The sequence below is a fragment of the Paramormyrops kingsleyae genome, chromosome 17 (assembly GCF_048594095.1).
Source record: "Paramormyrops kingsleyae isolate MSU_618 chromosome 17, PKINGS_0.4, whole genome shotgun sequence".
Classification (NCBI taxonomy): domain Eukaryota; kingdom Metazoa; phylum Chordata; class Actinopteri; order Osteoglossiformes; family Mormyridae; genus Paramormyrops; species Paramormyrops kingsleyae.
Window position 1 is genome coordinate 3,037,761 of NC_132813.1, and position 13,906 is coordinate 3,051,666.

The 13,906-nt window shown below is 49.2% G+C and overlaps 2 protein-coding genes across 3 annotated transcripts; both read left to right on the top strand.

The window, feature by feature from the left end:
• The first annotated feature begins 37 nt into the window (after window positions 1-37).
• serpini1 (serpin peptidase inhibitor, clade I (neuroserpin), member 1) lies at window positions 38-9,780 on the top strand. Its single transcript, XM_023792644.2, has 9 exons — window positions 38-318; window positions 4,620-4,861; window positions 5,009-5,239; window positions 5,721-5,915; window positions 6,461-6,665; window positions 7,093-7,190; window positions 7,798-7,884; window positions 8,011-8,100; window positions 9,184-9,780. Exons 2-9 carry the CDS (start codon window positions 4,624-4,626, stop codon window positions 9,258-9,260), a joined length of 1,221 nt encoding a protein of 406 aa, XP_023648412.1. The 5' UTR covers window positions 38-318; window positions 4,620-4,623; the 3' UTR covers window positions 9,261-9,780.
• A 397-nt stretch (window positions 9,781-10,177) lies between these two features.
• On the top strand, window positions 10,178-13,057 carry LOC111833929 (uncharacterized). Of its 2 annotated transcripts, XM_023792674.2 has the most exons (8): window positions 10,178-10,341; window positions 10,958-11,111; window positions 11,313-11,406; window positions 11,505-11,635; window positions 11,820-11,962; window positions 12,078-12,275; window positions 12,531-12,614; window positions 12,691-13,057. In XM_023792674.2, exons 1-8 carry the CDS (start codon window positions 10,331-10,333, stop codon window positions 12,800-12,802), a joined length of 927 nt encoding a protein of 308 aa, XP_023648442.1. In that variant the 5' UTR covers window positions 10,178-10,330; the 3' UTR covers window positions 12,803-13,057. The 2 variants fall into 2 exon arrangements, with proteins under 2 accessions (XP_023648442.1, XP_023648444.1); XM_023792676.2 differs by lacking the exon at window positions 12,531-12,614 and having other exon boundaries at window positions 10,183-10,341.
• The last annotated feature ends 849 nt before the right edge of the window (window positions 13,058-13,906 follow it).

The window sequence follows — 13,906 nt, forward strand, 5'->3', positions numbered from 1 at the left end:
TTGATTGACGCGACGTTTACCCAATGATTTTCACACATTTGGGATCGTTTCAAAAACACAATTATCATTAGTTTTATTTATTCGCGTTGACTCACGTTTTTCTCTGACAGCCTTGGAACGGTTAAATTAATGAAGATGCAGCACAATAAATGTAATCAGACATCTTACAAGTTTCTTATGGGTACTGCTGTAATGGACCAATAGGGGTGCAGATAGGCAGGACCGCTAGTGAATTTAGCTGTATGTCGAACCTGCCGCCGCGTCGTAAAGGACAAGGAAACACACACGTTTGTACAGCATCAATCCCGGTACCAATAGGTAAGATTTTACGCTCTTATAAAATACGGTGGAAGCCAATTCGCTTAATGATGCACATACCGCGTCAATACAGTTTGACATGTGATTCCGATAATAATGTGAAGCTTTTTTAATTAAGCCTATCTAATATAGCAAAGTTCCTTTCTGTCGTCACTGCAGTGCCAGCTGTTGACAAATATATTTTCAGTTATCTGCCACGAGTAATGGTCTTCATTTGGTGCAGTTCTTTTGCTCCTGCACCTGCAGCAGATGTACTGCTTTGACAGAATTAATTACGCTTATTACAACACCCAGCTGATGTTTTTATTGGTAATACCATCTTCATGTTTGAATTAATGTAATTTATAATAAAGCGAATGCCCGGAATAAAGAGGTAACACTAAGTAATAAAAGTGTTATTCCTATTCGTAGGAAAATAGGCATTTCGCGTAGGATTAAAAGCCCGGTTTCTTGTGGTATAAATAGGTGTAATGAGTTAGTTTAATGAAAATTAGTGGAACGATCTGAACTTCTCCGGAGCAGCAGCTTCTCATGGCTGCGCAGGGCGGACTGCTCAAAACCTTTGCTAGATAAAATGCTTCATCCGCTATTTATTCTGTTCTGTTTGTATGTGATAAGCGGGCATCGGTTCATGTAATGGAGACAGTGATATTACAACGGTCAGAATTTTTATCGGCAATGTTTACTGAGCACGAAATAATGCGGTTTTTAAAATATCACACTGAATAACAGTTAAATTATGTATCTGCTTTTTATGTGAAGCCGTTTATGGGTGATAGTGTTTATGTCCCTTTGGTTACAGTCCTCTGTGTTTGTTTTGCTTTTTAATTAATGAATGTGTTCCGCTTTACTGCAGTGATTGCGCCTCCGTGATTAAATGCCTCTGGTTTTACCAGCCGTGTATCCAAGGAGACAGTCCCGTGTCAGATATAGGTCTCAATGGAAGAACTACCGCTGACTCCCTGCAACCGAGAGTGATGCTGCAGTGAATTCGGACCGCATATGTAAAATCCACAGAGGAGATTAGGTGTTATCAAGCAAACTCCGCAAAGTACTGATGCTTTTTCAAACACCCTGCAACATGTGCCAGACAAGGCAAGGAGCCCTTACTGGAGATAATGAGTTCTAAAATTCCTGTGCCTCTCCGTCAGGGTGGCTGGCATATTTGCTACCCTGTGTCCTCCTCTTCTGTACGACCGAATCCTTTTCCTGCTCTTAAGTCCGTTTCTCAAAGAGTTTCAGGGTCTATCAGTCAACTCGGCAGTTCTTAATGGAAGCGGATCCGGTTACTGGGGACAGTCGCTGGAGTCTTGCCCCATGGTGGTTGCTGTTTGGCAGCACCGCACCGTGTAGAGGAGCTAGGGTAACCTTGTAGGCCTGACTGCTGCTCTCCATGCTCCAGAGAGCCCTTGTTTTAAAAGCACTCTGCGCTCAGAGTACCTGAATGGGCCTTTTCTTCACGGGCCTGTTAACACAGATTAATAACCTGCTGGCCTTGTGGATTCCCCGGAACGTTCCGTGGGACTCCTCAAGGAGTTTGAATGACTTTCTTGTTTTAATTTACAAAGGGAGTGTGTGCCTTATTAATTATTGAATATATATTTTAATATTCATTGTGCTCACGGTATTCCTTGTGATTTCTCATTATTTGACCGCTTTACCTGCTTCAAAAGGGGGATGTTTTGGACGATTCTGAAGGTACTGGCAGTGTAGATGGCGTGACCCTGCCTGGGTTCGATTACCACGGCATCATCAGACACACGGCCGCCCCGTTGGACAGCCTCCGGTATCTCGAGGACGCAACTCTGAGGAAGAATTTGAGATTACCGAAACGTCTCGTTCCATTCTGTTTCTTGGGAAGCTGGCTGTTCTCACAGTGTGGCCTCTTCGTCTCTCTTTGCTCCCACATCCAGCAAAGGCAGGGGGGCACTAAGAGCAGGGCATTGTGGGCACTGTCCCCCCCGAATGCGCGCCGTTTTCCCGGAGGGTCCCTGGGGTGAGAGACGCCAAGGTGGTGACCTGCATGAGCAGATCTGCAAAGCTGGTTACTATTGATCGAAGCTCAATTACGTCCAAGGCCCACGGGGAGCATATGTCAGCCGCTGACCGTGTCCTTGCACGCCACACCCCAGTGTCTATCCTCCCGCGTCGATTTGGGGGGGTGTAGAGGGAGGCTTAATGCCTTGTTTTCCGACAGTGCCGGTGTGATGGCTATTCTCTGTGCCTTCAGCTTCCACCGACACTCACCGTGTGTCCGTCTGTCCGCCCGCCCCAACTCTCCTAGGTTCAAGAATCCTCTTGGTATCTTCCACAGTTCCATGTCGAACCAGCACCGTGTTTGTGTGGAGAGAGAGAGATGTGTGTGTGTGTGTGTGACCGCAGGGAGGCCGTAGCGGGAATGATGACATCACAGCGCCCACTGGAGGCTCTCACCATGATCCCGTACCATGGCAGGTTGTGAGTGTGTCTGTGATCGGTGCTGGATTTCACAACAAAATGGCTAAATCGAGGCGTGCCATGGCCGGGATGGGAGCCGGGTTCCGTGTTGCCTGGGGCTCCACGGCGCCGGTGCTGTCTAAGAGACGTGCATGTGATGTGGTCCTCTGGCCGCACCCCGGGGCACCGGTGTCTCCATCAGCTCCCCAACTTCTCTTTGAAACCACCTCCCTGGGGCTTCTCAGCTTGTCAGGGCAATCGTGGAGCTCTGAAGGACACCATGAGACTAGCCCAGGCCTTCCTCTCCTCTGCTGCTTGCGCCAAAGATCCGGTACCTGTTCTGACGACAGGGAGCCTGGAGCAGCAGAGAAATGCCGCTTATCTCCAGTCTGAGATGATCGCAGAGATGGGGGGGGCACGACAGATCCTCTGTGTGATGCAGGAGCCGAAATCTGAAGGAGAATGCAGAGCAGAAGCTCCGTCTAACAGATAAGGGCCGTATTTCCTGTATGACACCAGCAGAGTGTGTATGAGATCGCTCCGTTCCATTCATTTATTGATTGTGGAAATCTTGCCATAGAAACTGTGTGTGGATGTCAGCCACATGGGCACGCTTATGGGTTCCTTTCATGAAGACACAGCAGGGAGGGTAACCGCTACAGAACCGGCACTCGACGCTCACAGGGTTAGTTGGCAACAGGTATCGTGCTCTCTGTGTTTGACTCATAGAGCGGATTGGGTTCCACCTCTGAAATTAAATGTTTATTAGTCCGTGAGTGTGCTTCTTTGAGTGTGGAGCCCATCGTGTCGACAATGTTAAATCCAAGGGTTTGATCCGGGTCCTTAAAGTGCCCTAAATATCGTCGTCCTGCATAGTGAACTACCACTACCCCGCTGTGGGATTTACCATCTCTGGGAGGTCATCCCTCAATGGCCACCAGGCCGCCGCCGCTTTAATCCAGGGGGCTGCGGAAGAAATTCTGGGTGCGCTTTCAGTCGGCATGGCGACAGAGCAGGGAGAGACCTCCCAGATCCGGCTGTGCCCTACGTGTTTTAATCTGCCTGGTCTAGGAGATGCAGGTCTGCAGGCCCGTGCAGGTGGGAGGGTCTTCTCAGTGGTGCACCTCGCATGGCTTCCTGTTTCATGGTGTAAATCTGCTGTATGAGCTGCATTTGCACTGGAATCCCTGGAAGGCTCACAGGAGTCTGTCCTGCTGCCGCGTCCGGCGCTCCGCGAAGCAGCTGTGTGCAAAGAAGTTTTTCTTGTTCTTCAATCTCTCCACACTCTCGAAAGTATTTTAACGTGACACGCAAACCAAAGGGTGGGAACCGTGATGCGTGTCTACATTCCTGGTGTGCCTACCCGCCCCCCCCCCCCCCCTCCTGGGCCGGAGGCTTGCCTTACATGACGCGGGGCGTGGATTCACATGTGTGCCCTGTGCAGAGGCTGGCAGGGTACCCAGTCATGGCACGCTACTGGGGAGCGATTCCCAGCCAGGCTATACCAAGGGATGATGGTATCCTACAGGTGGGGGCCCTTGCACTATAGCCCAGGTCTCCCATCAGGCACAGGGACCCCAGCAGAAATGCAGGCCTGGCAGACAAACTTGTGCTATTGATGACCCAGCGTGGGTGGGGCAGGTGCCACCTTATGACTCTTTTTGTACCCCCCACCCCATATTCTCTCCTTTCCTTTTGTCCCATTGTGGAACCTTGGCACAGATCTGTGATTTGTTTGTAAGAAGAGCTTGTTGCTAGGCAACACCACGGGCAGGGAGCACACGGCAGCGGGCCGAGGCGGAAAATGCAAAGTGTGGACGTGAGCGTGGGCTCATTCTCTCCCTTCCTCCCCGTCTCCCCATCAGCGTGATGCTCGCTCTCTGCATCCTGCCGCTGCTCCTCGCGCAGGTCCAGGCCCGGATGGGGGAGGAGCCCACAGCCGAGCTTTCGGTGCGGCTGTACCATCAGCTGCAGTCGGAAGGGACTCAGAACATCGTGTTCTCCCCCGTCAGCGTGGCCCTGGCCCTTGGCCTAGTGGAGCTGGGGGCCCGAGGCTCGTCCCTGAAGGAGATCCGGCAAGCTGTGGGCTACAGTCACCTCAAACCAGGTACAGCCCTTCTGTCCTCCTTCCTCTTTACCTGTTTATACTTGCACCTGTATAAGAAACAAAGTGTCCATCATGCTATTCTGAAATCGCCAGTCCACCTGTCAATCATGCCGGTGCCCCTCCCCCTGTCTCCTGACCCCTCCTCAGGTGAGGAGTTCTCCCTGCTGGAGAACATGACACAGCAGCTGACTTCGGACGACAGTCCATGCATTTTGCGGCTCGCCAACTCGCTGTTCCTCCAGACTGGGGTGCACTTCTACCCCGACTTCCTACAGCTTGCCCAGAAGTACTTTAAGGCAGAAACTGAGACCGTGGACTTCGGCGAGTCAGCCGTGGTGGCCCAGCACATCAACGATTGGGTGGAGAACCACACCGAGAGTGAGTCCCCAAAGGGCCCCACAGACCTACAGGGCATATATGCTGATCACAAGAATATTTGAATATTCTTAGTCTTCTGTTGAGAAATGTGGTTCATTCTCTGATTTATGAGTAAATGTATGGTTCCAGAATCACCTAGTTTTTTGCACTATCATTGTGGAATGGGAGAATCCTGGTGCCCAAAACAGGATATGGCCTAAAGTCCTGCCTGAAGGCAAATAACCTGCAGGTGACTTAGCACTGACCCGAGGACTCAATCTGGCTCTCCTCTGAAAGCTGCATCTCCATGAGGTTTGAGCTGTGAGTTGCAAAATTCTGGGAATTTTCCTGTTAATTTCCATGGAAAATTTCCAACTAAAATTCCCCAGTTTCCCTTCCCATAGAATGGAAAGTTTCTGGAAATGTTCCGCCCCTTTGCAACCCAAGCTGTGAAGTATCGGCAGCTGTCCGGCAGGTAAAGCATGCAGTGTCCCCCCGGCAGGTAAAATCCGAGACTTGCTCTCATCTGAAGACTTCAGCAGCCTGACCCGGCTTGCACTGGTCAACGCCGTGTACTTTCGAGGCAGCTGGAAGAACCAGTTCCGGCCTGAGAACACCAGGACCTTCTCGTTCAGCAAGGACGACGGGACCGATGTCCAGACCCTCATGATGTACCAGCAGGGCGACTTCTACTATGGTGGGTGATCAGGATGCATGTGGTACACACCCAAAGCAGGGAGTGTGTTGTCCAGGAGGGGCTATTAATAGTTGAAGCCTCGAGGGGGAGGGGGCAGGGTGGGTTGTGAAGGTTATTTCCTGCTGGCCTACAGAGCGCTGCTTGGGTAAATAGGAGGTTACATCTCAACTGGCAGCTTCCTTACCCACACTGCACTGCGGCACTTGTACCATTTCCTATTAATCTGCAGATGTTGTACAGTCCACTTAAATGAGTTTAATTAATTTTAAATAAATTTTATGAAATTAAACCATGCAAAGGATTATCCATGATCAATGGTGTAGGAGACGGTTACAGATTGGGGGGACACAACTAATAAACAGTGGTCTGTTTATTGGCTGGGATAAATGAAGCCAAATTAAATATTAGGGGGACACACCCCCTCCCCCCCTCCCCATCCCTGTCTATGACTCATAGTTGATGTATATCTGCCTGAAACATTGCAATTAGTGGTTTTCTCTCTTTGCTTCATCCATCTCTCTCTCTCTCCATCTCTGTCTGCACAGGCGAGTTCAGCGACGGCTCCACCGAGGCCGGGGGCGTGTACCAGGTCCTGGAGATGCCGTACGAGGGGGAAGACATGAGCATGATGATCGTCCTGCCCCGACAGGAAGTGCCGCTGGCCACGCTGGAGCCCATCATTCAGGCCCAGCTGCTTGACGACTGGGTGGCCAATGTCAAGAAGCAGAAGGTGGAGGTGTACCTGCCCAGGTGAGACCCTTCCCAAGGTGAGATCAGTACGCCTCTGATGGTCATGTTCATCTGTTCAGGGACCTGCAGCCGATGCATAGTTAGTCACCCAGGCCTGAGGGAACAGGGTACAAAAATAGGGGCCAGTAATGATAGGGAAGCATTAGGCTGAGATGGCAGAATTTGTGAGAATGCAGAGTCGCTTTTAGAATTAAGCATGTTTACACTAAATGCAAACTGCTTCCGGGCTGTTTGTACTGGATTTTGTTCAAAACGCAGCATGAAGGGAGGCCGGACAGCCACGCCGCTCCAATTAGTGCTTAATAATCTGTAACGTTTACATAGATTTCCTGCAGTTTATGGCAAACGGGATAAGCTAATGGAACATTTGCTCCCTGTCGCTTTAAAAACGTCAGGGCTGATTTCTGTATCCAATTCCATCGAAAAGGTTCAAAGTCGAGCAGAAGCTGGACCTGAGGGATACCCTGCAGCAGTTGGGCATCAGGAACATCTTCAGCAAGGATGCGGATCTGTCAGCCATGACAGGTGAGCCGCCCGGCCAGACCCGACCTGCCACGCCCGCGCGGTCTCTCCCCCCGCCACGCCCGCGCGGTCTCCCTCTGCCACGCCTGCGTGACTCTTGTGCTGACATCGGCATGCAGACATTTCAGGGGATTTCTGTTGTACTGCAAGGCAGCTTTGGTTTGTTACTGGGACTTTGGGATTGATGTCAGTCGGGGTGCCTTTTGTTACGGCCTTACGTACCACAGAATTTCTGGATGCATATATCAGTGTCGCTGTTGGGATCCAGCATTTTTGTTGTTCTTATTTTTTGCTGAGACTGGAAATGGAAATAAAACTGCAGTTAATGGCATAATGGCATGGGGGGGGGGGGGTGGGCTGCTAAATTTGGATCCAAGGTCAACATTTGTGGATTCACGCAAGTTCAGTACCACACAGACGTTATCTTTGTATTTATGTGATAGTTCCAGTAATTTCCGTGATTCTGCGCTCTCCTCTATGCTTTCCCACTGGGCCCCAAGGCTTCCACACCTAGCACCCCCCCCCACCCCCCACCATTTCATGAATTATTTCTCACCAGTCCATTACTATGCGCTCTTTGAATCCCGCCCTCGATGTCCCTGTCTTGCAGACGGGAAGGACCTGTACATAAGCAAGGCAGTTCAGAAGGCCTACCTGGAGGTGACGGAGGAGGGGGCAGAGGGAGCGGCCTCCTCAGGTGACACCCCCCCCCCCCAGGGAAATCCCTGAATAGCATCTCTTCTCTTGGCTGCTCTGTGGCTCTGCCTCTCTATCAGATTCATCAAGCTGCTGTTTGACTAATGGTTCCCCCTACTGGTTTTAGGAATGATTGCCCTGACTAGGACGTTGGTGCTGTGCCCTCAGGTCATGGCTGATCATCCCTTCTTCTTTTTCATCAGAAACCGGAGAACAGGTTGGTCAAAGCGCAGACCGCCCTAGTGCAGGGTCGACTCTAGCAGTACAGCCGTGTACTCCTGTTTGAAGTGTGTGTATGAACACGGATGGTTGATAGGAGAGGATTTGTTGTCAGGGGCCTCGGTCACTTTGCCCCCCCTGGTGGTATGACATGGTCGCTTTTCCACCGCACCAGGTACCGTACTTTTGATACTTCAAGAAACTACCAAAAGTACAGTACTTCAAGGTGTTGGTTTTCCACTGCTTTTTACCATCACTGCTTTTGCATGAGCACTGCATGCATTCTTTATAATCATTTTCATCCTTGTTGTCCACTCATTGACGGGTTTGTGAGGAATTTATGAACTGAATTTTGTTTTATAAATACCCCAATATTTATTACAACTAAGTCACTCCTCCTATATTTATAACAAAATCACATCCTTAGAACAATATTTTTATTTATTTTCTTACTTTGTTTATTGTTGTTCTCTGAGTTCACAACTGTTTCCAAGGCGATGTTTGTTTCAGCGGCAGGTTATTTGCATAACAAAGAAAGTGTTTCAACTCCCACCCCAAAGTACTGAAGTAGTAAAGAAGTACCCCAGCTAATTTGTAACTTTCGGTACTGGCACTCGACCAGAAGTCAATGGAAAAGCAGAAGTACCGAAAGTACAGTACTTGGTGCAGTGGAAAAGCGCCCTAAGAGGAAAAGAAACTTTTTTTTAACTGTTTAAACTGGATTGTTAAGGGCCTTCTGACCCAAGCTAACCACAGTCATGGTTATTAACCCTGATACTGATCCACAGACCAGCAGTTCTACCCAGTCTGAAGAATGGACTGCACAGAAAGGGGTAGCCTTTAGGCTACTGCTAAAGGCAAAAAGCACTGTGTTTTAAGATGATATTGTATTATTGCTTTAAAATGAATCTCTTCATTCCCCTCCCCTGTCACTCACCAATTCAAAAAACGTAGGCTAATGATAGGGTTGGCCCCTCTTATGCCCCCCCCCCCTTAAAAGTCCTTAAATTGCCCCTGATCCAGCTGCTTTTGGTTGAATCGGTCAGATGGACTGTGGTTCACGGTTTTGTCCGTCTTGCAGGATCTGTGCTCTTCATGGGAAGAGTGATGAAGCCCGAAGTCATTGAGCCCAACCAGCACGACTTTGAAGGGGTGTAACCCCCTGCAGTCCCACCATCATACGGCAAACATCTCAGTAGAGCCCCACCCCCCCACCTGCCAATCATCTGCCAAGTTTTTGTGGAAACACCCCAGGGACACAGCAACCAGCATAGTACTGGTGATCTGTAAAGAGCTTTCAAAATGTATAAAGCACTAATACACGTCTCCCCCACCCTCAAACTGCAGCCTCACTACAGCCCAGCACACTGGCTGCCAAAGGTGTGCATTTTACTCAAGGCTTCACTGCATGATTTGGTTGTACATTTTGAAATTGTGTTATGTATACGTAGATATTTATTGCTAATGTACGTGCTCTGTTCAGTATTTAAATCCTGGATTGCATCCTTGGTCATTTTCATTTCTCTTTTTTAACGCTATGGGTATTTGCTATAAAATACTGCTGAACTACTAACATGCCTTACGTGAGCTGATATGGACTAGGGGTGAGGTCTCCGATGAGGAAACGAGAAATCACCAGCTGTATCCTCTCTTTGGAAATAAATATGAATGTGTTCAAGTCCGCTCCGTTATTTCTTGCTAGGCACAGAAAATATCTGTAAAGCTGGACCCCCTCCACACTTATTATGGAGGTCTGTGTGTGAAATGTATTAATTTGGTTGCTTATCTGGCTCCCCCTGCCCGGAGCGACATCCATTTATACAGGTTAAATTGATTTTAAGCAATCGGGGTTAAGTACCTTACTAAAGGATTTAACAATTGGTTCGCAATTGACGTCTTTTGGGTAACTGTAGTTTCATTTAGTAACACTAAATGCATCAATAACAGAAGCTAAATATCTTTTGTATTGGACGCTCTGTCGATTATGAAACCAATATAGCCTACATATAATATATTGCTGCTTAAATATTTGTTTAGTGAATGATCACTATACATCCGATACTACCGGAGTTGTAAGCGCGGCACCTGTCTTGGGGGCGGTGCTTGCGACCGGACACCGAATTTGCCCCGCCCCGCCCCCACGACTCGAACACCCTGCTTCGGCCGGGGCGCCATGGGAAGCGGCGGCGCTGTGCCATCCAGCCTGCGGTGCGGGACCCGACCGGGACATGTCCGAGAGGTAGGTCCGGGATCTCTCCCTAAAGGCGAGGACACCGGCTGCGCTTTATCATGATTTTAATTTTAAACACGTCCCACGCTGTGTATAACCGCACGAATCCTTATCAGTACGCTTATCTTCAATACTGTTGATATCGTGTGACTTTCCGTATAAATTGAGTAACACCAGAATTTCTCTGTGCAATTCTCCGTGTGGGGTATCTTAACAAAAGTCCCATAATTATCGAGTTCAGCGAGCGATTCGGAGGTATCTAATGTCCTCGGCGTCCTTTATACCGTTATAGATTACACCTGCTCAGGTGTCCCGCTGTTATGGCTACGGCCCTAATCCGGGGTTCACCGTAACTCTAACCAGCCGAAACGGCATGGAGGCGCTCGGTAGCCTTTCCAGTCGGGTTCTGTGACCGCAGTCCGCTATTTTAGGGCGTTTCGCCTGCATTTAGTGCTTCTTCAGTGTGTGAAATATGGTTTGATGTGCGTGTTTATTATTATGTATAACACTTTGACAATACGTGGTAAATATGCTGATAAAGCCTATATAGCCTAAATAACCACATACGTTGAAGGATGTTTAACGGCACCGGTATGGTGACAGAATGGCCTTCCCCCTCCCCCAGGTCCTCAGGTGTGATAACCAACGGCAACAGTTTCCAGAAATCCAACACCTCTCAGTCCTCTGACCTCGGAGACTCGGACTCTCCCCTGGCCCGAATATCCAGGGAGAGGGTCTCTGCCGAACTGAGTCCAGATTCTGGCATCGTTGTCACACCCGTGAGTCCCCCAATCTACCCGCGTTTAGCCGCAGGGGGCGACAGATCACCCCTACGAAAATGCCACGTGCAAAACACACCCCAGCTGTTTCCTTTCTGGCTTAATCCGATTCACATTACAGATGAATCTGACGGCACTCCGGCATTATCCCAGTTTCTCTTTCCGTTTTCGTGTCTGAAAGCTTTTTCTGTTTCATGTCAGTTACCCTCCAGCAGATTCAAGTACCTCTCTTGGCACAAGTTAGATGAGAATGGCGTCCAAGGAAACCAGCTGATCTGCCCCAGGGTCAGAGAAGGTGAGGTTGCTGCCATTTCTCTAGCCTGCCCACGCAACACTTTCATTAAATAACATTGGCGATATACAGTAGTTTGGCATTGTTCATGTAATACTCAGGGCCGCCAGAGGAGGAGCTCTATCTGAGGGAACAGGAAGGTTTCCATGAGGATGTGAGGAGGAGGAGGAGGAGGGCAGGCGAGAAGGAGAGGTGGGAGGAGAGGCTGCAAGAGAATTGGGAGAATTGTGTGGTGAGAAACACATCTGTCCTCACTGTCCCCCCCCCCCCCCCCCAGCATGGCACCATGTCCTGCCTGTCACCTCCCAGTGTGTCACTGAAAACTGCCATTTGTATAGCAGGCCAAACAGTCCACAGTGTGCACTCCTGTCTCTGTAACTGGGTGTGTGTGGGAATCCACCCACCTCTCCCACCAGGAGCTGAACCTCTCCTTCCAGGACCTGGGTGATCCATATCAGTCAGAGAACTTCTTCCGGATCCTGCGCCGGCTGATCCGTGTTGAGAAGCTGCAGCTGGTGGATAATGCACTGAGGGACCTGAGTTCTATCCGACTGCCAAGGTACGTTTCTCAGAAGGACTCTAGCGAGAATAATCTGGAAGTTTAGTGAACTTGTGGGTTTTTTTCCTCATGGAAATTGAAGAATCCCATGTTTGTCATGTGACACATTTTTCAGGTGCAAAAGCCTAAACTTGCACAGGAACTACCTGACCTCAGTCCGGCAACTGCCAAAGATTCCACAGATCCAGCACCTGGTCCTGTCGGAAAATGGCATCGAGGCCCTGGGGGAGCTGGTCCTGCTGGGGACCACACCCTTGCACTCCCTGACGCTCTGTCGGAACCCCTGTGCCTTCCTGCAGGACTACCGAGCATGGTAAGCGGGGTCCACATTTTATATGAGGAGTTGAAATTAAATTAAGCTTTACTTGCCATTTGTACCAGTAGGAGGAAAAAGTACATTAGATCTTGCTCTCCTTTTTGAAAAAGTCACATCTAGAGGCAAGAGTGGAGCTTGGGGTCAGAGCACAGGGTCATCTGGCCAGTGCCTCTGAAGCAATTAGACTAAAATATTTCAGATTGTCCCTGCAGGTCAGTAAATCAACATTATATCAAGTGTCTTTTTTCTCAGTATGGTCAAACGCAACATGGATCTCAAAGCCTGGATCATCTTCAAAGCATCCGTCTTCGGTGTTGTAGGGAAGCTGTGGTTATGGTGGGTGGCGTTTCAGCTGCTTACTGGAGTCCACTAACGGTTTCCCCTAAAATCCATGTCCCTCCCGCTCCCACAGTGTGTTCTCCTGCCTGCCAAAACTCAAAGTGCTCGACGGGATCCCCAAACTGCCAGAAGACTCCAGTCCTCGCTGTCCGCCTGCTCCATCACGAACATGCACCATACTGTGAGCTGGGTCTGTATCAGCTGCTAGCCACCGGTGGTCCAGACCCTTCAGAGATGTGGCCTCAAAGAGAATCTCCTGATCTCCAGCCCTGCACAGTCGCGATTTCTGTCGTCTCCCAATCATGTAACATTAGAGATGCAGAATGCAGTTTAGCAGATGAAAACATCCGGATTTAGAAGCTTAGGCCCGGCGTGAAGATCGTGCTAGCTGTTCTGTGTAGGTAAATGCCACTGCTCATTAAAAACATCTTCCAAACGAACACTTGTGATCATTTCTCTGCTGCTGTTCTGTGGTGACATGACATGATTCCTGATCTCCCAGCAGCCAGATAAAATCAGTCACACGATACTGATACAATGTCATCGGGACAAAGCCACACTATACTCATGTAAACAAGGCATTTCAGCCTTTTCTCTCTCTCGCTCATACACACCCCCCAAGAGACTTTTCTCACTTCACTGTATTCAACACGTTTAAACACCATCTCAACCCAGAGAGACATTATGGCTCCAGTCACTAGCTTGACCCAAAATGCATTTGCAAAGCATGTTGAGCATTTTGTTTAAACGGTGTTTATATCATTTCCGCTCAAAAGTTGACCTGGTGACTGGAGACCGTGGCGATCATTGCTGGGCGAGCTTCACACCCCAATCCCGCACCCCCCCCCCCGCCATCTTCACTTCCAGTTTTCATTTCATCATTGACAGGGACCCCCTCAGAAGACACTGCCTTTCCTCTTACCTGGATCTGCCAATAGAAGTGACAATAGCTAGGGAGTCATCCAATAATCTATTCAAATGAATGGGACACAAGGTCATCTCTACAGCTCAATGGGATCATTTAACATCTCCAGGAGTTCTGCAGTGATGCTGATTGACCAGGCAGAGATGTTACAGAACCACAGCACTTTAATCTGTATAGTTAAAGCACATATGCTATAGTAGTTTTTCTGCATTAAACAACCCACAGAGCATTAAACGAAACCCAACCTTATGTTCTTGCTCTTAAACTGAAACGAAAGCATGTGTTTAACCATCAGGGGCGCTGGAAGGCTTCCAGAAGCGGCGGAGGAGTGCTCCTCACACCTGCTGGCGTGCAGCGATCTGGC

Bases quoted from the DNA above. Each gene is read 5' to 3' on its own strand.
- serpini1 (XM_023792644.2), top strand. From the start codon at position 4,624: ATGCTCGCTCTCTGCATCCTGCCGCTGCTCCTCGCGCAGGTCCAGGCC. The intron at 4,862-5,008 runs GTACAGCCCTTC...ACCCCTCCTCAG, and splicing joins CTACAGTCACCTCAAACCAG to GTGAGGAGTTCTCCCTGCTG. The intron at 5,916-6,460 runs GTGGGTGATCAG...CTGTCTGCACAG, and splicing joins GCAGGGCGACTTCTACTATG to GCGAGTTCAGCGACGGCTCC.
- LOC111833929 (XM_023792674.2), top strand. The intron at 11,112-11,312 runs GTGAGTCCCCCA...GTTTCATGTCAG, and splicing joins CTGGCATCGTTGTCACACCC to TTACCCTCCAGCAGATTCAA. The intron at 12,276-12,530 runs GTAAGCGGGGTC...CTTTTTTCTCAG, and splicing joins CTGCAGGACTACCGAGCATG to TATGGTCAAACGCAACATGG.